We start from the raw sequence: 22,952 nt of genomic DNA, 5'->3' as shown, positions 1-22,952 counted from the left end.
ACACACACACACACACACACACACACACACACACACACACACACACACACGTTATTTGCATGGACTTTCTCTGGAAAAACCCTGTAACAACTCTTGCCTTTAAAAAGAGGATAGCCGCCTGTGTGGCTCAGTCAGTTAAGCGTCTGGTCTTGGTTTCAGCTCAGGTCATGATCTCAGGGTCCTGAGAGGGAGCTCATGTCAGGTTCCACATTCAGCACGGAGTCTGTTTGTTCCTCTCTCTTCCCCTCATGCCTTTCCCCCACTTGTACACATGTTCTCTCTCTCAAATAAATAAATAAACAACTAAAATCTTAAAAAGAAAACAGAGGAACTGGATAGCCATGAGTTAGAGGTAAAAAGATGTATCCAACACTACTTTTTATACCTTAAGGATCTTATCCTGGGTCTACATATTATCTATTCAAAAACTTCATTTTCAATCAGCCTTATTGATTGAAATCTCAACACAGAGCAGGAAAATGTATGTAAGTCAAAATGTATTATGTTCTAGGTTTTATATGAGGCAACACTAAAATGCCCCCAGTTAGTGTTATTTTTTTAAAAACCTGCCTCGATGTTTTTCAAGGTGCCAACTTGCAAACACTATTCAACAAGGAAAATGAACTGCTTCAAAAATTAAAAGATCAAAATAGAATGCACAGAAATATGTAAACAATTCTTTTTTTTAAAGATTTTATTTATTAATTTGACAGAGAGAGGTCACAAGAAGGCAGAGAGGCAGGCAGAGAGTGAGGGGGAAGCAGGCTCCCTGCTGAGTAGGGAGCCCAATGTGGGGCTTGATAACCCCGGGATCATGACCTGAGCGGAAGGCAGAGGCTTTAACCCACTGAGCCAACCAGGCGCCCCTATGTAAAAAATTCTTATGAGAGGCTTGTTACGTATAATTACTAATCCAGAGAAAATAGAGGAAAAACAACTCTAAATTGTTTACTTCAAGAATATAAAGTGTACTATTACTACTACTACTAATACCTAATTTGTTCTAAGTTTTAAATCCCAAGCTAGTTTTTTCTGAGCTGATATTGTTCTAAGAGCTTTAAAAATGTCCACTGACAACACTGGTTCTCATATTTTGGGGCCTCGGAACTCCTTTTGCAGTCTTAAACATGATAGAGATCCTCAAAAAGCCTTTCCTTCTGTGAGTTGTATTTATCTGTATTTGCCATCTTAGAACTCAAAAAATTTTAAAATATTCACTTAGAAATCTTTTTTAAATATTTAAATTTTTCATTTAGAAATAACAATAAATAAATTCATTACAAGTGTATGTTAATAACATAATTTTATGAAAAATAACTGTATTTTCCACAAGAACAAATTTAATTAGAGGAACGGCACCATTTTACATGTTTGCAAATCTCTGTAATGTCTGGCTTAGCAGAAGACAGCTGGATTCTCCTATCAGGTTCGGCATCCAATCTGTTGGGATATCACACATCATGTAGCTTTTCAAATACTCCAATGTATACTTGTGAAAAAACGAGAATGAAAATAGCAAATACTGACTTAGATTTATTATAAAAATAGTTTTGACTTCCCAGACCCCTGAAAGGGTCCTTTCTATGAGGTGAAGGAGAAAAGTAAGTTACTCAGAGAACCAGGAGTGGAGCCCAGGCAGTCTGATTCTGGATCCCAGGGTTGGCTCTCAGAGCCAGGAGGACAGCCGCAGGGACCCATTTTGTGATGTTTTACATAGTGGTACAGTTTCAAAGTCGATCTTTCAATTTATGCAAAGCAGAGGTAGGGAGAAGGGAGAATAACAGCCACAAAACTCATCTGTAAGGGGGCCCGGGTCTGTCCTACAAGGAAAATGGCGCCATACCTACAGGGTAGGGAAGACACAGCCAAATGTGCTAGAAGCTTCTCGAGGAACAGCTTTCTCCTGCCCAAACCAAGCCATTATCTCTGTATCTGGACTCTCACTCCATCTGCTTCTTGACACCGCTCTTTACGTAGAATTCTGCCTTCGGTTCTTTTTCTCCCCCCAGTTTTCTTAAGAAAAAAATTGCCATGTATCAATCGCTGTGTAAGTTGAAGGCCATACAGCATGACGGTCTGATTTATCGCTGTTGGGACATGATGACCACAAGAGGTTCAACCGACATATCTTCTTACACACACACACACACACACACACACACACACACTAAAAAAGGAAAGAAAAGGTCTCCTCATGCTGAGAACTCTTAGGATTTACTTTCCTCCCAGCTTCCCTGGAGCCCATACGGCACCATTAGCTGTAGTCTTCCCGTTTCACAGCACATCCCTAGTTCTCGGCTCATAACTGAACATTCGTTCCTTTCAACCAGGCTCCTCGCATTCCTCCTCCAAGTACCTCCTTCCCACCCACCGTACCTGAGTAACCCCAAGTCCGATCTCTTCTTCCGAGTTCGTTTTTTTCATTGTCTGTATTTAGATTCCACATATATGTGAAATCACGGGGTGTTCGTCTTTCTCTGAATTATTTCACGTAGCATAGCCCTCAGGACTGAACCATGTTGTCACAAACAGCGGGATTTCCTCATTTTTACGACTGAATAACATTCCATTATGTGATAGAGATACACATATCTATATCTGTATATCACAACTTCTTAATCCATTCATCCGTTGATGAACAACTGGGTTATTTCCATGTCTTGTTTTTTTTTCAATTAAATTTTTTTCAATTAATTAAAAATATTTAAAAAGAAGAGTAATAAAGAGCCCAGTTCTATCAGATATTAAAGCACATTTTAAATTTATAACAATTAGGATTGGGATGCCTAGGTGGCTCAGTGGGTTAAAGCCTCTGCCTTCAGCTCAGGTCATGATCCCAGGGTCCTGGGATCGAGCCCCGCATCAGGCTCTCTGCTCAGAGGGGAGCCTGCTTCCTCCTCTCTCTCTGCCTGCCTCTCTGCATACTTGTGATCTCTGTCTGTCGAATAAATAAATAAAATCTTAAAAAAAAAAACAATTAGGATTGGACTGACCTAATAGAAGACTGAAAGGTAAAGTCATAGATTAGAATACACAGCTCAAGTTAGATTCAGTTATAGAAAATGCAGCATATTATAAAGTAGGTGTAACATTCATGATGTAAATAAAATAAACTTTAGCAATTGGGGGGGAGTCTATATTTAGACTTTCACTTTTAATCACGTGCCAAAATAAATTCTAGCTGGATTAACTGTTTTAACAACAAGGAGTGGCCAGCGGGGAAGGCAGGACCAGATCTCATTCATCCCTGCATTCCCAGGGTCTCGTCTGGGGCCACCGGGCAGCTACCCAAACAGCGGGAACTACTCTGAGCATCGCCTCTGCTGCTCAGCCCTTGTGCCCTCTTGGGCAAGTCACTTGGCTTCTCTGTCCCGTACAGGGCGCGTGGTAACGACACCAGCTGCGTGAGAACACTCGTGATGAGCTTCGGAGCGCTATGCAAATTAACAGAAGGAATAAAGATTAGGAAGCTACATCCATCCCTCTTGCTACTATTCAAATAGGCATAGCATTAATCATTGAGTGAGAAAAATAATGCCAATTGTCTTTGTAACCTTCTTTACATAATGAAGTAGACCATTTACATTGTAAAAATACACACTTACCCTTGGGGCCGCAGGAAAATTTTTGAATTTTGAATGGGAGAAAGATGCATCCCATAAGCATGTCTGTTTTTCCTAAATTAGCCCTTTTACCCAAAAAAGACCTGGCATCAGTGCTCTAAGAGAGTTGGGAGGCTTTCTTTTCACTGCTTCTGTCAGGAGGCCCAAAGGCGGGAGACAGGTCCAGGGGGGCCTCCTGCGAAGGGTGAGGGGTGGAGGGGGGGCGAGGAGGGAGCAGGCAGAGACCTAGAATTTTAAAATCCTGATAGGACCTTGGGCAAACCTTTTCTATGTTTCCAGACACTGGAGATGCCAACTCTTAGCACACAAATAAAAAGACGAAGATGAGGTCATGGACGTGAGCTCCTGCCCCAGCGACGGGTCTTCTGTTGGGCAGCAAGCCGTGAGTAAACGCGGGCTTCCCTTCTCCGCTCCCCTCCTCTCTCCTGACAGCTCTCCGGCTCTCCCTCCGGCTTTCCCTGACCTCTCGCACAATCCCTTTCTCCCTGCCCCCAGGAGAACCCTGCAGCTTCAGCGAGGGTCTGCGACAAAGGCCATCCGGGGATTCGGTCACGCATGTCGCAGGCTCCCCACCCCATCCCCGCCACCGCCGCCGCCCGACCGGGTCATTCTCCTCCTAGGATGCTCCCACTCCGGGGTCACTCAGGCAGCCAGCGCTGTGGCCCGAGCACCTGGAGCCCAGCACGTGACCCGCACTTATCCGAGGCAACAGCTGAGCCAAGGCTCATACAGGGCTGACTACGGCGACGGTTCTAGAAGGTAATTCTCAGCCTCACCCCCTGTTGTAAGGCCCATAAACACAGGCGAGGTACAAAACTCAGCTTCGTAAGGCGCTAGTACAAAGTATGAACTGGACTGCCCCTCTCCGTCTCCTCTCCTGCAGTCACACCTGGTGCCTCCAGATGTAAGAAACGAAACATGTGTAGTGACAACCTGTTGCAAATAAAATAACATTGCGGGCTGCTCCTCCAGCGTAGCTAGGGTTAGAGCACTTGGAGCCTTACCTAGTCCTAGAAGTGAGGGCACCTGCTCGTAAGCCTCCGACTGTTCCTTCCCTGTCCCTTCCCGCAGCCGGGCTGGCCGCTGTGTGCGGTGGCCGCGGGCCTGCCGGATGGGACCATTGCGCTCGCTCTCCTGGAAGAACGGCTTCACCGCCGCTCTGTGACGTGCGCGGCGTAGACCCTACAACTTCTTTGTTCTCCCGGATAGTCTCCCTCTGCCTTTTTTTTTTTTTTCTCTCTGGTCTCAAACCATTCCGTCTCCTTTGTTCCTGACCTACCAGTATTCATGGCTCTCTCATCTCTTATGTTCTTTTGTTTGGGTTCTTTTCTGTTATTTTACTTGGGGAGCACATCATCGTTAAAGCATTATTAATCTTTCTAATTCATGGCTTGATAATACATACTTAGTTATTTTATCTTTTAAAGATTTATTTATTTGAGAGAGAGAGAGAGAGAGAGAGAGAGCGAGCACACAAGCAGGAGGGGCAGAGAGAGGAGGAGAGAATCTCTAAGTGCCGAGCCCAGTGCAGGGCTCGATCTCACAACCCTGAGATCACAACCTGAGTTGAAACCAAGAGTCCAAGGCTCAACAGACTGCTCCACCAGGTGCCCTATACTTATTTATTTTAAAAGTAATTTCTGTTCATTCAGTCAACAATTAATTACTGAGCACCAGCTCAGTCTCTAGCACTAATGCTCCAGCGGAGTCCACCTCCCCCGCAGAACTGACAGCCTACGGTTGAAGTGGGCAATGTGGATATTCTTTTCCCAGACTAAAAAGAATAAGAAACAGGATTGATCTGAAGAATAGTTAGTAAAGACCTTTCACAGAGCACGGAAAATAAAAAATTTAAATAGCATAATAAGTGGTGTGCCTGGGTGGCTCCATTGGTTCAGAGTCCAACTCTTGGTTTCGGCTCAGGTCATGATCTCATGGGTTGAGGGATGGAGCCCCACACTGGGCACTGCACTCAGCAGGGAGTCTGCTTGAAGATTCTCTCCCTCTACCCCTACCCCCCACAGACCCCCCGACACTCACTCAAATCAAAGATAGATAGATAGAGAGATAGATAGCATAATAAATCCAAGGACTGAAAAAAAGACAGGAGGCCTCTTCTACTGTAGGAGTTGTATCAATAATTTAGAATTAGGACAAAGAAAACATTGCCAAACCTCACATCCACTGTATTATTCGCCTCGTGGTCAAACACTTCAAAAGCCTCCTTGATTTTTCTGTGATATTCTGCTACGACTAGCTCTGCAAAAGACAAAGTAATAAAAAGTGTTTACTTTACCTTTGAATGCAAAAACAAAAATTTCAACCACTAAGCTAGGAATGGACGAACATTCATTTCCCGAGGCACGAGACACACACAACACAGTACCAGAGGCGCACTGCTCTTGAGTACACAACGTCCATAGTCCTGGGGCCACCACGTGGATCAAGACACAGAATGCTTTCCAACAGCCTCTCTTCTGTCTCAAGCAGTCTGGACAGAGTCCCAGCCCAAGAGGCAGAAGGAATCCAGCTCTATGGATAGGTTGTGGCTCACAGGTGTGCCTGCCCGTGCACTTAAGGACGGCTGACCTTGGGGGTAGGAGGCAGGCAAATGCAACATGAGACAGTCTCTCAAAAGGCTTTCAAACTAGTTTTGAGACTAAGATTTACTTATGAGAAACAACTACAAAGAGGAGCCTGGGTGGCTCAGTCGTTAAGCATCTGCCTTTGACTCAGCTCATGATCCCAGGGTCCTAGGCCTGAGCCCTGGATCAGGCTCCGCATTCAGTGGGAAGCCTGCTTCTCCCTCTCCTACTCCCCCTGCTTGTGTTTCCTCTCTTGCTGTGTCTCTTGGTCAAATAAAAATCTTCAAAAAAAAAAAAAAAAAAGAAAAGAAAGAAAGAAACTAAAAAGTCATTTAGTCAATAAATATTTATTGAGTCTCTACTAGATGCTAGACATTATTCTAAGTGCTAACATTACAGCAAAGAACAAAACAGGCAAAAATGCCTACCTCCACGGAGCTGTTTTTATTGGGGGAGATACATAAGCTTATACATATTTGGTAAAAACACACTGTCAGTCAAATGGTGCTGGAAAAAATAAAGCAGGTAAGGTACACAGAGTCTGGGGGGGGTGGGGTCTTGAGAAAGGGGTGTGGGGGGGTTGGTGTTGGAAAACCTCCTTAGTAATAAGGTGACTTTTGCACCTGAGAAACAGCCAGCTTTATGAATATCTGCAGGAGTTTTTAGCCAAATAGAACAGCAGAGGCAGAATGGTAGGAAATAAGGTCAGAGAGGTGTGAATTTGGGGGTAGAGGACAGCTTCTACATGGTCTCTGTATAGTGCTTTAAAGGTTCTGTTGTTTACTTTAAATGAGAGGATGAACCTCTGGAGGGTTCTAGGCAGTGACGTGACATGGCCTGGCTTTTATAGTCACCTCAGCTGTAATCTTAAGAATATCCCAGAAAGGGACAAGGGTGCAAGGAGAGACCAGAAACTGCGGTGTTCTAGGGAGAGTCGAACGGTGGCAGGGATGACGACGGAAGCAGTCGGAGATGGTGAGAAATGATAGGATTCTGGATATAATCTAAAGGGCAGAGCCGACAAGACTTGCCGATAGGTTTGACGTTAGACGCAGAGGAAAAGAAAGCGCTTGAGGTTGACTCCAAGGTGTTTGGCTGAGTGGAATAAAAGGAAAAATAATGCAATCAAGTCTTAAAATTTATTTTTCAGATAGTAACATAGGACACCCAAAAAGGAAGAGATTAAGTTCATATACTCATTTCGATTATAAATATAATACCATCAAATTGTAGAAAATGGGAAAAGCTTATTCATATTCACATTACCCTAACAGAACCACTAATCACTTGGCTATATTTTCCTCCAATCTTTCTTCATACACAACCTTTTATATGTATCACTTAGGAGTTACCATTCATTCACTCAACGAAACCTTACTGAATGAAACATTACGTACCAGATTCTGTGCCAGATGCTGTATCTACATTTATAACCAGAAAGGTATGTATCAGTCAAAGTTCACAGAGGTCTGGGGTGCCTGGGTGGCTCAGTCGGTTGAGCATCAGACTCTTGATGTCAGGTTGGCTCACGATCTTGGGGTCGTGGGATCGAGCCCTCCTTCGAGCTCTGCACACAGTGCATGGAGCATCTTTGGGATTCTCTATCTCCCTCTCCCTTGACCCTCCCCTCACTCGGGCTCGCTCTCTCTCTCAAAAAACACAAACAAAAGAAAACAAATAAAGAATAAAGCTCAGGGGCGCCTGGGTGGGCCTCTGCCCTCAGCTCAGGTAGTGGTCTCGGGGCCCTGGGATCAAGCCTCGCATTGGGCTCTCTGCTTGGCAAGCAGCCTGCTTCCTCCTCTCTCTCTGCCTGCCTCTCTGCCTACCTGTGACCTTTGTCTGTCAAATAAATAAAATAAAATCTTTTTGAAAAAAAAAAAAAAAGAATAAAGCTCAGTTGCCAAGCAGCAGAACTAGACTGAACGGGATCTTTCTCACTGGAGGGATCCTGTTCTCTCCCACACTCTATCCCCCCACACACACCACCACTACATAACTGCTAGTACGCATTAGTTTAAAAACCTTAACTCTTCATCTCTTCACTCAAATGTTATACTCTTCCAGGCTACAACATAACCTACATAACCTTCAATTTTTAACAGCAGCAAAGGGATATACCACAATTTATTGATATTAATTTTTATCATTAAAAATATGGCAGGGGCACCTGGGTGGCTCAGTGGGTTAAAGCCTCTGCCTTCGGCTCCAGGTCATGATCCCAGAGTCCTGAGATGGAGTCCCACATCGGGCTCTCTGCTCAGCAGGGAGTTTGCTTTCCCTCTCTCTCTCTGCCTGCCTCTCTGCCTACTTGTGATCTCTGTCTGTCAAATAAATTTAAAAAATATATATGGCACTGAAACACTGTTGCTAATTTAATAAGCAAAAAAATAACTGTTATCTCATTATTTAAATTTATACTTCCTTGATTACAAGTGACTCTGAATGAGGATCCAAACGCTTGTATGTGATCTCTGCTTTCTACGATGTGAGCTACCTGTTCTTGCTCTCTGCTCACTCCTACTAGGATCTTCCATTTTTTTCTTAGCAGTTTGCATGTGCTCTTTATTTTTTTCTTTAAGATTTTATTTATTTATTTGAGAGAAAGAGAGACAGTGAAAGAGGGATTACAAGCAGGAGAAGTGGGAGAGGGAGAATCAGGCTTCCCACTGAGCAGGAAGCTGGATGTGGAGCTCGATCCCAGGACGCTGGGATCATAACCTGAGCCAAAGGCAGGCGCTTAATGGCTGAGCCACCCAGGCGCCCTGATGTATGTGCTCTTTAAATAATGACTTAACCCCGTGTTATAATTACTGCAAACAATTTTTCAAATCAGTTGTTTGCGTTTCTTTTTTTTTTTTTTTAATAAAACCAGTTTCATATCCTTGCTGATCACCAATATAATAAATGATTACTGGAGAAAAAAAAAAGGATATGTAGGAAGAGTTTAGATTAAGTAAAAACCACTTTGAATCCTACCATGCAGGGTTAGCTACCCTTACTGTTGTCTCCTAATCTAATTTTCATTCAACAGTAAATTGGGAGCATTTTTCATTCTCAAAAGAATATCGATCACAGTACCATTTTTAGTGACTTCTTGGTATTTCATTATAGAGTTTTACCATAATTTACTTAGCCAACCCTCTAATTGTAGACATTTCCGTTGTCTCCAATTTTCCACTGTTATAATTATTCTTTAGTGCACAATCTTGCCCTTCATCTTTGTGAGTTTGTCTTACTATCTCACTGAAATACAATGAGTTGAATATAGTAGAATTTGTGTAGGGTATTGGGGAAGTTCTAACTAGTCATAATACTGTCTTGGGAAAATCTCACTGGTTTTAACACGGCCAGCACATAAAGCGGATGTCTGCTTTTTAAACTTAAGGTCATTTTATTTATTTTTTAAGTGTTTATTCAAATTCCAGTTAGTTAATATGCAGTGTGATAAATTAGCTTCAGGAATACAATATAGTGATTCAACATTGTCACACGACACCCAGTGCTCATCGTGACAGGTGTCCTCCGTAATCCCATCACCTGTTTCCCCATCCCCCACCCCATCTCCCCTCGGGTAACAGTTTGTTCCCTATAGTTGAGTCTGTTTCTTGGTTTGGCTTTTTTTTTTTTTTTTTAATTTTCCGTTTTTTGTTTATTTTATTTTTTAAGTTCCACATAAGAGTGAAATTATTTGTCATTTGCAAATATCTTCTCCCATTCCGTAGGCTGCCTTTTAGTTCCGTTGACTGTTTCTTTCTCTGGGCAGAAGCTTTTTATTTTGATGATGTCCCAATAGTTTATTTTTGCTTTTGTTTCCCTTGCCTCAGGAGACCTATCTAGAAAGAAGTTGCTACAACCAATGTCAAAGAGGTTACTGCCTGTATCCTCCTCTGGGATTCTTCTGGTTTTCAGGCCTCACATTTGGGTCTTTAATCCATTTCAATTTTTTTTTTTTTTTTTTTTTTTTGCATGAGAAAGTGGTCCAGTTTCATTCCTCTGCATGCTGCTGTCCAGTTTCCCCAACACCATTTGTCTTTTCCCACTGGATATTCTTTCATGCTTTGCTGAAGACTAATTGACCTTACAGTTGTGGGTTCATTTCTGGGTTTTCTATTCTGTTCCATTGATCTATGTGTCTTGTGTTTGTGCCAGTACCATTCTGTTTTCATCACCACAACTTGGTAGTATGACTCCTAGTCCAGAATTGTGATGCCTCCAGCTTTGCTTTTCCTTTTCAAGATTGTTTTGGCTATTCCTGGTCTTTTGTGGTTCCATACTAAGTTTAGGACCGTTTGTTCTAGCTGCATGAAAAAATGTTGTTGGTATTTCCATAGGGATTGCATTAAAGGTGTAGATTGCTTTGGGCAGTAAAGACACTTTCACAGTATTTGTTCTTCCAATCCGTGAGTATAGGATGTCTTTTCATTTCTTTGTGTCACCTTCAATTTCTTTCGTCAGTGTTTTATAGTTTTCAGAGTAGAGATTTTTCACCTCTTTGGTTAGTCCTGGGTATCTTACTGGTTTGGGTGCACGGTAAATGGGATTGTTTTCTTAATTTCTCTTTCTGCTGCTTCCTTATTGGTGTATAGAAATGCAACAGATTTCTGCACATTGATTTTGTGTCCGGCGACTTTACTGAATGTATCAGTTCTAGCAGTTTTTGGGTGGAGTCATTTGGGTTTTCTACATAGAGTATCATGTCACCTGCAAATAGGGAATGTTTCCCTTCTTCCTTTCTGATTTGGACGCCTTTCTTTCTTTTTGCTATCTGATTGCTGTGGCTAGGACTTCCAGTTCTGTATCAAACAACAGTGGTGAGAGTGGACATACCTGTCTTGCTCCTGACCATACAGGAAAAGCACTCAGTTTTCCCCCATTTAGGATATTAGCAGTGGTTTTGCACAGATGATGTGGAGGTATGTTCCCTCTAAACCTACTTTGTGGAGGGTTTTTTAAATCATGACGCTGTTTAATTTTAAGGTCATTTAAAAAGTATATTATCTCTTATTTTTAGGTAGTCACATCAAGGAGTTTTCTTCTTATCCTTCAACTTTCTGAAACTTATCTTTTGTGGACCTTCCATGTGGAGGTCCTGGGACAGTGGCCCACCCAGAGAGGGCACAGAAGCTGCACACACTTGCCCTCATACCTCGCCCTATCTGTTCCTGGGTTAGAAGCTCAGGAGGAATGCTGGAGGTTCAGTCCAACTCCTGATCGGAGTTGTGAATTCTTCCTACAACATGCGCGATGTGTGGTTCTCTAATTTTCAACCGATGAGCTCGGCGCCACAGAGAGCCCCCCACTCACTACCCGCCGCGGGCAGCCTACCCCACACCTGAACACAGTTCTCGTGTAAAATTTGCTCTATATTGTACTGGTGTCACATCCCTAAGTCAAGTACAAGTGATTTTCATACTATCCAAAAATTCTTTGGAAGCAAATTATTCTAACTTTTAATCTGCATCTAAATAAAAGATACATGCGCCCCAGTGGGTATGCAAGACAGTTCAAAGGGTGTGAAGAAAACATTTCAATTACATTTAGAAAGAAAGGAGAGGAAAACGAAAGGGAAAAGAATTTACACTTTGAAAGGACCAAGGAGGAGGGAGAAAATCATCCTTTTCCTGGAGATTTGGTGAAAACTTAATTATATTTTTTCCTAAAATTTAAAAATACATTTTACTCTTGGGCGCCTGGGTGGCTCAGTGGATTAAGCCTCTGCCTTGGGATCAGGTTATGATCCCAGGGTCCTGGGCTCTCTGCTCAACAGGGAACCTGTTTCCCCCTCCCCCTCTGCCTGCCTCTCTGCCTACTTGTGATCCCTCTCTCTCCAACAAATAAATAAATAAGACCTTTAAAAAAAATAATTGCTTCTTAGTCAACTTACATTTCCTGATAACACATTTTGTCTCTTCCTTCCAAAATTTATACTTTTTATTTCCTCTTCATGACTCATAGCACTGACTACCAAAGTCACTTCAATGCATAAAGTGGTAATGATAATTTTTGGTTTTTAAAAAATTATTACTACTAAATAGATTCGAGCACCAGTCTTTGGCCAGCAAACCTTGTGCTGACTTGTGTCCCAAAACATGTATCACAACTGAAGGCAGCGTCCTTCCTTCTCCATCTAACTTTGCATATTAAGAACAGGCACTAATTTCACTACCCTCTCCGGTATCTTCTACATTTTCTGCAGTGTGCTCTGTCTCACACCCATTCCTCAAGAGGCTTCTCGATAAAAGACTCCAATGATTAACATTTCTGGGCAACTTTGAACACACTTGCAATGTGTGCTCTCGCACTGAAGTCTTCAGGATGTCCTACAGCAAAGATACCTCTTCACTTGACACAGCATTTCCCAAATGCACTCGATCATACAATCTCCTTTTTCCAGTTACCATCTGCCAGGAATAATTCATGCCTTAATTGAAATCTGGGACTTCCCTAATCAGGAATCCTCACCTACTAGACATTAGCAAGATGTGAATGGATGACAGGGGCACCAAAAATACTGATCCTCTCATCTTTCACTGTGGCCGGATGAGGTCACGCAGCTGAGAGTATCTATTTCAAAGCTTCTCAGAAGGAGGCTTAGAGGAGCACAGGATCTGACGGCATGGCCCTTGGTCTGCACAGGTGGCAAGCACCACACACGCCATCAGACGCCCACTGCCCCACATTGCCAAGAAGGTGATCTACCACATGGGCTCCCATCGGAGCCATATACCAAATGCACTGCTGTCCACCAAGGACAAAGGACCAGAGGGCTGCTGGAGAAGCTCATGTTCCAGTTGCCCAAGGAGCATACTGTGCAACCCAGTGTGTGATCAGGGACTGAAGGGTGTCATGGCTCTAGGGAGCAGCCCCAAATCTTTATCTTCACATAAATAGTCTACTACTGTCCCTCTGCAACTGACGTGCTCTTTTAGTAATTTGCTACATGCCTCTAACAACACATACCTGTTTTATAAATTAAATCTTCATCATTACTTTGAAATAAATTGATAGGAGAAAGTTCAAACGAGTTAGAAAACAACTTGCATTATTACAAAATTTTCTACATTGTATTTGTCAATTAAAGGATACATTTTTAGATTCTGTAATTTCTTTTTTTAAGATTTTATTTATTTGAGAAAGACAGACAGCGAGAGAGGGAACACAAGCAGGGGGAGTGGGAGAGGGAGAAGCAGACTTCCCGCCGGACAGGAAGCCTGATGTGGGGCTTGATCCCAGGACCCTGGGATCACGACCTGAGCCGAAGGCAGATACTTAACTGACTGAGCCACCCAGGAGCCCCCATTTAAATATAATTTCAACTGTTATTATTTTTTAATAGTTGAGAACAGTTTTAATAGTTTAATAGTTGAGAATATACAAAAGTTATACTTTTGTATGAACAAAACTTCTCATTGGTGGTAGACTCAAAAACTGAAGCATAAAATCTGATATTAAACAATATTCTGGGGGGCTCCTGGCTGGTTCAGTTGGTAGAGCAGGCAATTCTTGATCTCTGGGTCCTGAATTCAAGCCCCACACTTAAAGTTCTTCGTTACAAATTTTTAAATACATTTGGAACTTTTATATATATATAAATTCATCACTTACAAATTTCCTAATACTATTTTATTTTCTTCTAAAAAATCATACAGGAAGGGCTCCTGAGTGGCTCAATCAGTTAAGTGTCTGCCTTTGGCTCAGGTCATGATCCCGGGGTCCTGGAACTGAGCCCCACATCAGGCTCCCTGCTCAGTGGGGAGCCTGCTTCTTCCTCTTCCTCCCCATGCTCGTGTGCTCTCTCTCTCTCTCAAATAAATAAATAAAACCTTAAAAAATTTAAAATAGGGGCGCCTGGGTGGCTCAGTGGGTTAAGCCGCTGCCTTCGGCTCAGGTCATGATCTCGGGGTCCTGGGATCGAGTCCCGCATCGGGCTCTCTGCTCCGCGGGGAGCCTGCTTCTTCCTCTCTCTCTGCCTGCCTCTCTGCCTACTTGTGATCTCTGTCTGTCAAATAAATAAATAAATAAATAAATAAATAAAATTTAAAATAAAAATCATACAGGAAATGCAATGATTTTTTTTCATTAAGCCCCATGTGGATGCCTCAGTTGTTACCCCAGGGCGCCATACAAATATTATTTTCCATGCTCCTGTTTGGAGGTGACAAAGGTTGAGAATCGCTACCCTAAGGACTTAAGAATGTACCACTCATTCTCCCCATCAACTATCTCAGGGATTTAAAGAATATTAACAACATTTTGCTCCCCATTGCTGCTCACAGTCCCCTACTCCTAGCTTGTCATATTTTTTCCAAGTCTTTTAATTAAGAAAAATTTCAAACGTTGAGAAAAACACAAGCTTGAGGTAGGGGGATGGGTGAAGCAGGTGATGGGGATTCAGGAGTGCACCTGTTGTGATGAGCACCAGGTGATGTGTGGAAGTGGAGAATCACTATACTGTACACCTGAAACTAATATAACACTGTACGTTAACTGGAATTAAAATAAAAACTTTAAAAAAACACAAAAGTTGAAAGCTTAGTACTGTAAACAGCTCTATGCCCAGCACCGCCACTGAACTATTGTTAATATTTTGCCATTTGGTAAACCTCCTTCTGTCTCTGTCCCTAAATAAATAGTAAACATTACAATACTTCGTCCCTAAATGCTTCAGCATGCATCTCCTAAAAATAAGAATATTCTCCTACATATCCCCAGTATAACTGTGACATTCTCTAAAGTTAACAAAAATTCACTAAGATCTAACAATTATTCCATTTTCAAACTTCTCCAACTGTATCATAATTGTCGCTTAAGAGATTTTTCAACCTAAACTCTAATCAAAGTTTGTGTACCACATTTGGTTTTTGGCTTTGGTTTATCTATCTATCTATCTATTTATTTTGTTCTCCTCCAAAGTGAAACAGTCCCCCCATCCTTCCCTAAATTCCTCTCCTTCCCACATGAAATTAGTTTGAAGAGATCAGGCAATGCAATGTCTTCCAAGACGCCCCACATGCTAGGCTTGCCTGAGAGCTTCTTTGCTCTACCCCATTAAGAACTACTACTTCATGAAGCTTCATTCCTTCAGGACAACCACTACTGACTCCTTCTCGTTGCTGTCTTCTATTGATTCTCTGATTGTTGCCCTTCAAACTTCACACCCCAACTAATTCAGTTTCCAACAACCCATCCTTACAGTCCTACTTGATCATCAACAGCCTCTCATTCTCTGTACGAAGCACTTCTGAAATGTGTCTCTCTCCTCCCATCCCGCTGCGGACGCTCAAGTACAGACCCTCTTCACTTCTGGCCGGGATTAACACAGTCACTTCCTGTCCTTCTGCCTTCAGTCTCCTCTCCCTCCCTTCCCCTCCCACCCTTCAAATCATAGTCCACACTTCGTTAGGATGATCTTCCTAAAATAAAAATTTGCTCATGCGGCTCTACAATCTTTCAGTGGTTCCTGGGGTCTTAAAAAAATACACTCAGACTCCTTAACCAAACCCACAAAATGCTTTATGAACTGGGCCCCACCTATCTCAAAAATGTCATTTTGTAACACTTTCTTGTACAGATCTCCCATTTGGAAATCTTTGTAGTTTTCCAATCATTATGCTTTTTCACAGTGTCGCTTTCTAGACAGTCCTTCTGTATGAAACTTTTCTTTTTCCTGGCTAACTCCAGGACCCATCATTCAAGGCAGTTTAAGAGTAACAATTTTTTCAAGGCTAACTTCATCCTCTTTTTCAGGAAAATACCCTCTAATGTAATTACGTAGCACTGATGGACATTTCTATCATACTACTGTACTGAACTCTATGGTAGGTAGCAATTTATTTGTTTCCCCTTTCATACTTGTAAACATCTTCAGAATAACTTTGACAGTGCCTGGAACCCACTAGAAGTTCAATAAATGCTTCCTAAGTAGTTAATAATTGGAAATGAGATAATCCATGCCTTGTATGCACAGAGACATTCCATAGTTTACCCTTTCTGGTGTTTTATTGAGTATTATTACCAGAGTTATATTATTTCCTTCACATAATGGAACTGGGTGGTGTTTAATGGTTTATTACATTATAGAACAATTTGTATAACAAGAGAATGATCTGTTTGCTAAGATATTGGCAAGGAAAGGATTAAGGTATTATAGCAAAATGAGATACAGTAAAACGTAGTGGTTGATAAATTCACTAACATATTAAAATAATCAAGAGGGATTTATTCCAGGAGTGCAATATTGGTTCAACATACCAAAATCAATCAAAGTTATACACCACATTACTGTAGTAATTCCACTACTGGGTACTTACCCAAAGAAAACAAAGATACTAATTCAAAAAGATGCATGCACCCCTTATGTATATGGCATTATTATTTAATAGCCAAGATATGAATATATATATACATATATATTTTTTCCATCATATATATGATGGAATATCACTCAGCCATAAAAAGGATGAGATCTTGCCATTTGTGACAACATGGATGGATCTAGAGGGTATTACGCTAAGTGAAACAATTCAGACAGAGAGAGACAAATACCATATGATTTCACTTATATGTAGAATCTAAAAAGCAAAAGAAATGAATAAACAAACTAAAAGTGGAATAAGACTTATAAATATAGAGAACAAATGGTTGGGTGCCAGAAGGGAGGGGGGGATGGGCAAAACTGGTGAGGGTGAGTGGGAGATACAGGCTTCCAGTTATGGAGTGAATAAGTCATGGGACTAAAACCTGTAGGATAGGGAATATATTCAGTGGGGTTGTAACAGCATTGTCTGGTGACAGCTGGTAGCTACAGCTGGGATGAGCATAGCATGATACGTGGACTTGTTTAATCACTATGCTGTACACCTGAAACGAATGTAATATTTTGTGCCAAACATACTAAAAAAAACCCCAAAAACAAACAAACAAAAAAGTTATATACTGCAATAATAGAATGAAGGGGAAAAGCCCACATAATTATTACAGCTGAAACAGAGAAAGTATTTGGCAAAATTCAGCATCTAATAATAATAACAATAATCAGAAAACCACGGATAGAAGACAAATTCCTCAACCTGATACAAGTCATATATGAAAAACCCAGAGCTAATATCATATTCAATGATGAAAGACAAAGCTTTTCCCCTAAGATCAGGAATAAAACAAGGATGTCCTCTTTTACCACTTCTGTCCAACACAGGATTGGATGTTCTAGTCAGAGGATCTAGGCAAGAAAAAGAAATAAAAGAAATCCAAATTGTAAAGGTAGAAGTAAAATTATCTCTGTTTGCTTATGACATAATGACATATAGAAAACCCTAAGATATCACGAGAAAAACTATCAGAAGCTAATAAAGGAAATGAACAGTGGTGCAGGACATAAAACCAACACTTAAAAATCAGTTGCATTTCTATTGATAACAATATACAATCTGAAAAGAAAATTTAAAAAATAATTCTGGGGGTGCCTGGGTGGCTCAGTGGGTTAAAGCCTCTGCCTTCGGCTCAAGTCATGATCTCAGGTTCCTGGGATCGAGCCCCGCATCAGGCTCTCTGCTCAGCAGGGAGCCTGCTTCCTCCCCCCTCTCTCTCTCTGCCTACTTTTGATCTGTCTGTCAAATATATAAAATCTTTTTTAAAAATTAAAAAAAATTCTGTTTACAGTAGCAATGAAAAGAATAAAATATGTAGGAATAAATATAACCAAGGAAGTGAAAGACCTGTGTGCTAAAAACTACAAAACTTTGCTGGAAAAAATTAAAGACATAAATAAGTAGAAAGATGTCCTATGTCCGTAGACTGGAAGACTTAATACTGGAAGTAAGTTAAGCTACTTACTGGAAACCTGGATTGTGGTATCCAAAATTTATATGTTGAAGTCCTAACCCTCTACCCCCATAACGTGATCTTATTTGGAATAGGGTCATTGCAATTATAATTATCAACATGATAAAGTCATACGGAAGCAGGGTGGGTCACTAACCCAATAAAACTAGTGTCCTTATAAAAAGGGGACATGTGGACAGAGAGACAGATACAGAGCAGAAACACCATGTGGAGATGAATACAGATATCAGAGTGATGCAGCAAAACTGGCCAGCAACCCACCATAAGATAAGAGAGAAGCATGGGAGGGGCGCCTGGGTGGCTCAGTGGGTTAAAGCCTCTGCCTTCGGCTCTGGTCATGATCCCAGGGTCCTGGGATCGAGCCCCGCATCGGGCTCTCTGCTCAGCGGGGAGCCTGCTTCCTCCCCTCTCTCTGCCTGCCTCTCTGCCTACTTGTGATCTCTGTCTGTCAAATAAGTAAATAAAATCTTAAAAAAAAAAAAATGAGAGAAGCATGGGAAAGCACTCTTTATTACAACCTTCAGAAGGGACCCAATCCTGCCAACATCTTGATGTCAGACTTCTAGCCTCCAGAACTGTTAGACAATAAACTTCTGTTGTTTAAGCCATGCAATTTATGGCATTTTGTTACAATTCTAGCAAAATTAATATACTACCAGAGCAATTTACACATTCAGTAATCTTTGTCAAGATTCCAGTGGTGGTTTTTTGTTTTTATTTTTTTCAGAAACAAAACCCATCCTAAAATTCATATGGAATCTCAAAGGACCCAACAATCTTGAAAAAGAAGAACAAAGTTAAAGGACTCATACTTCCCGATTTCAAAACTTACTACAAAGTTATAGTCACCAAATATACTGGCAAAAAGAGAGACATATAGACTAATGCAAAAAATTAGAAAGCACAGAAATAAACCCTCACATATGGTCAACTGATTTTTTTTTTTAAGATTTTATTTATTTATTTGTCAGAGAGAGAGAGGGAGAGCGAGCGAGCACAGGCAGACAGAATGGCAGGCAGAGGCAGAGGGAGAAGCAGGCTCCCTGACGAGCAAGGAGCCCGGTGCGGGACTCGATCCCAGGACGCCGGGATCATGACCTGAGCCGAAGGCAGCTGCTTAACCAACTGAGCCACCCAGGCGTCCCTGGTCAACTGATTTTTGACAAGGGTGCCAAGAATACTGAATGCAGAAAGGACAGTCTTTTCAATAAATAGTACTGGGGAACCTGTATATGGATACAAAAGAGTGAAGTTGGATCCTTATCTTGCCCCAGACACAAAAATGAACTCAAGAGGAATCAAAGACCTAAATAGAAGAGCTCAAACTATAAAACCTTTAGAAGAAAACAGGGAAAAATCTTCATCATATTGGATTTGGCAATGGATATGACCTCCAAAGTCATAGGCAACAACCAAAAAAATTCATAAGCTGGATGTCACTGAAGTTAGAAATTTTGTGAATCAAAGATGCTATCGAGAGTGAAAAGACAACCCACAGATGGTAGAAAATGTTTGGAAAGCATATATCTGGTAAGGGATTAACATCCAGACTGTATAAAGTACCCCTATAACTAAACAACTAAAACAAACAACCCAGTTTAACAATACGCAAAAAAATTCAACGGACATTTCTCAAAAGAAGTTACACAAATGGCTCCAAAGTTCATGAAAAGATATTCAGTATCACTAGTCATTAGATAAATATAAATCGAAACCACAATGAGATGCCGTTTCACAACCATGAGAATGGCTATTATCATAAAAATGAAAAATAACAAGTATTGGTGAGGATGTGGAAAAATTGGAACCCTTGTATATTACTGCTGAGAACATAAAACGGTACAGCCACTGTGGAAAACAGTATGGAAGTTCCTCAAAAAATTGAAAATCAAATTACCATATGATCTAGCAATTCTACTTCTGGGTATACACCCAAAAGAATTTGTATACTTGTATGCCAATAGTCAGAGGCATTATTCACAATAGCTCAAAGGTGGAAACAACTCAAAAGTCCATTGACAGATGGATGCATAAACAAAATGTGTTTACACACACACACACACACACACACACTCACACACAGTGGAATATTACTCAGCCTTAAAAAAGGAAGGAAATTCTGACATGCTATGACATGGATGAATCTTAAAGGCATTAAGCCAAATGACAGGCGGGGATACTAACCACTATACAAATGAGGACATTAAGCCAAATGAAATAAGCAAGATCCAGAGGGACAAATAATGAATGAGCCCACTTCCAGGAAGTACTCAGAATCATCAAACTCAGAGAGACATAAAGTAGAGTGTTGGTTGCCAGGAGATGGGAAGAATGGGAAGTTATTGTCTCATGGGGAGTTTCTGTTGAGAACGATGAAAAGTTCTGGAAATAGATGATGGTGATGGCTGCACAGCACTGGGTATGTACTTAATGCCCCTGAACTACACACTTGAAAATGGTTAAAATGGTTTGAAAAAGGGTATAAAGAGTGAAAGTTAAAAGAGCCTAGATGTCCATCAACAGAAGAAAGGATAAAGAAGATGGGTTTATTTGTCAGAGAGAGAGAGGGAGAGCGAGCGAGCACAGGCAGACAGAATGGCAGGCAGAGGCAGAGGGAGAAGCAGGCTCCCTGACGAGCAAGGAGCCCGGTGCGGGACTCGATCCCAGGACGCCGGGATCATGACCTGAGCCGAAGGCAGCTGCTTAACCAACTGAGCCACCCAGGCGTCCCTGGTCAACTGATTTTTGACAAGGGTGCCAAGAATACTGAATGCAGAAAGGACAGTCTTTTCAATAAATAGTACTGGGGAACCTGTATATGGATACAAAAGAGTGAAGTTGGATCCTTATCTTGCCCCAGACACAAAAATGAACTCAAGAGGAATCAAAGACCTAAATAGAAGAGCTCAAACTATAAAACCTTTAGAAGAAAACAGGGAAAAATCTTCATCATATTGGATTTGGCAATGGATATGACCTCCAAAGTCATAGGCAACAACCAAAAAAATTCATAAGCTGGATGTCACTGAAGTTAGAAATTTTGTGAATCAAAGATGCTATCGAGAGTGAAAAGACAACCCACAGATGGTAGAAAATGTTTGGAAAGCATATATCTGGTAAGGGATTAACATCCAGACTGTATAAAGTACCCCTATAACTAAACAACTAAAACAAACAACCCAGTTTAACAATACGCAAAAAAATTCAACGGACATTTCTCAAAAGAAGTTACACAAATGGCTCCAAAGTTCATGAAAAGATATTCAGTATCACTAGTCATTAGATAAATATAAATCGAAACCACAATGAGATGCCGTTTCACAACCATGAGAATGGCTATTATCATAAAAATGAAAAATAACAAGTATTGGTGAGGATGTGGAAAAATTGGAACCCTTGTATATTACTGCTGAGAACATAAAACGGTACAGCCACTGTGGAAAACAGTATGGAAGTTCCTCAAAAAATTGAAAATCAAATTACCATATGATCTAGCAATTCTACTTCTGGGTATACACCCAAAAGAATTTGTATACTTGTATGCCAATAGTCAGAGGCATTATTCACAATAGCTCAAAGGTGGAAACAACTCAAAAGTCCATTGACAGATGGATGCATAAACAAAATGTGTTTACACACACACACACACACACACACACTCACACACAGTGGAATATTACTCAGCCTTAAAAAAGGAAGGAAATTCTGACATGCTATGACATGGATGAATCTTAAAGGCATTAAGCCAAATGACAGGCGGGGATACTAACCACTATACAAATGAGGACATTAAGCCAAATGAAATAAGCAAGATCCAGAGGGACAAATAATGAATGAGCCCACTTCCAGGAAGTACTCAGAATCATCAAACTCAGAGAGACATAAAGTAGAGTGTTGGTTGCCAGGAGATGGGAAGAATGGGAAGTTATTGTCTCATGGGGAGTTTCTGTTGAGAACGATGAAAAGTTCTGGAAATAGATGATGGTGATGGCTGCACAGCACTGGGTATGTACTTAATGCCCCTGAACTACACACTTGAAAATGGTTAAAATGGTTTGAAAAAGGGTATAAAGAGTGAAAGTTAAAAGAGCCTAGATGTCCATCAACAGAAGAAAGGATAAAGAAGATGGGACACACACACACACACACACACACACACACACACACACACACACACACATATACACACAGGAATACTATGCAGCCATCAAAAAATGAAATGTTGCCATTTGCAACGACATCAATCAGAGAAAACCAATTGTATGATCTCACTGATAGGAGGAATTTGAGAAACAAAACAGAGGATCACAGGGGAAGGGAGGAAAAAATGAAACAAGACAAAACTGGAAAGAGAGACAAACCATGAGAGACTCTTAAGCTCAGGAAACAAACTGAGGGTTTTGCTGGAGGGGAGAGGGAGGGATGCAGTGGCTGGGGGATTGACATTGGGGAGGTTATGTGCTATGGTGAGTGCTGTGAATGGTGTAAGACTGATGAGTCACAGATCTGTAGCCCTGAAACAAATAATACATTATGTATATCTTAATTTAAAAAAAAAAAAGAATGAAAGTTAAATAACTAACCTCTCTAATGGAATTGTTCTAAAATTGACAGTGGTGGGGAGCCTGGGTGGCTCAGTCAGTTAAGCATACAACACAGCTGGTTTTGGCTCAGGTCATGATCTCAGGATCGAGATCAAGCCCCAGATCAGCTCCACACTGGATGTAGAAGCTGCTTAAGATTCTCTCTCCCTCTACTTCTGCCCCTCCCACGCTTGTGTGTGTGCACACGTGCATGCCTGCATTTTCTCTCTCTCTCTCTCAAAAAAAAAAAAAAAAGAATGAATAAAATAAAATATAAAATAAAATTGACAGTGGGGAATAGCTACATACAAACACCTATT

The 22,952-nt window shown here is 41.2% G+C and overlaps 1 protein-coding gene across 2 annotated transcripts in view; it reads right to left on the bottom strand.

Moving 5' to 3' along the window:
* LOC111150677 (EF-hand calcium binding domain 2) overlaps window positions 1-22,952 on the bottom strand; it is a 110,883-nt gene that overhangs the window by 48,265 nt on the left and 39,666 nt on the right. For both annotated transcript variants that reach the window (XM_022508214.1, XM_022508215.1), the window contains exon 2: window positions 5,798-5,882. In XM_022508214.1, the coding sequence (XP_022363922.1) occupies window positions 5,798-5,882 (85 nt within the window). The remainder of the gene's footprint in view (window positions 1-5,797; window positions 5,883-22,952) is intronic.

The sequence above is a fragment of the Enhydra lutris genome, unplaced genomic scaffold (genome assembly GCF_002288905.1).
Source record: "Enhydra lutris kenyoni isolate GAN:26980312 unplaced genomic scaffold, ASM228890v2 scaffoldscaffold24, whole genome shotgun sequence".
NCBI lineage: Eukaryota > Metazoa > Chordata > Mammalia > Carnivora > Mustelidae > Enhydra > Enhydra lutris.
This window is presented reverse-complemented; position numbering and strand designations above follow the sequence as displayed.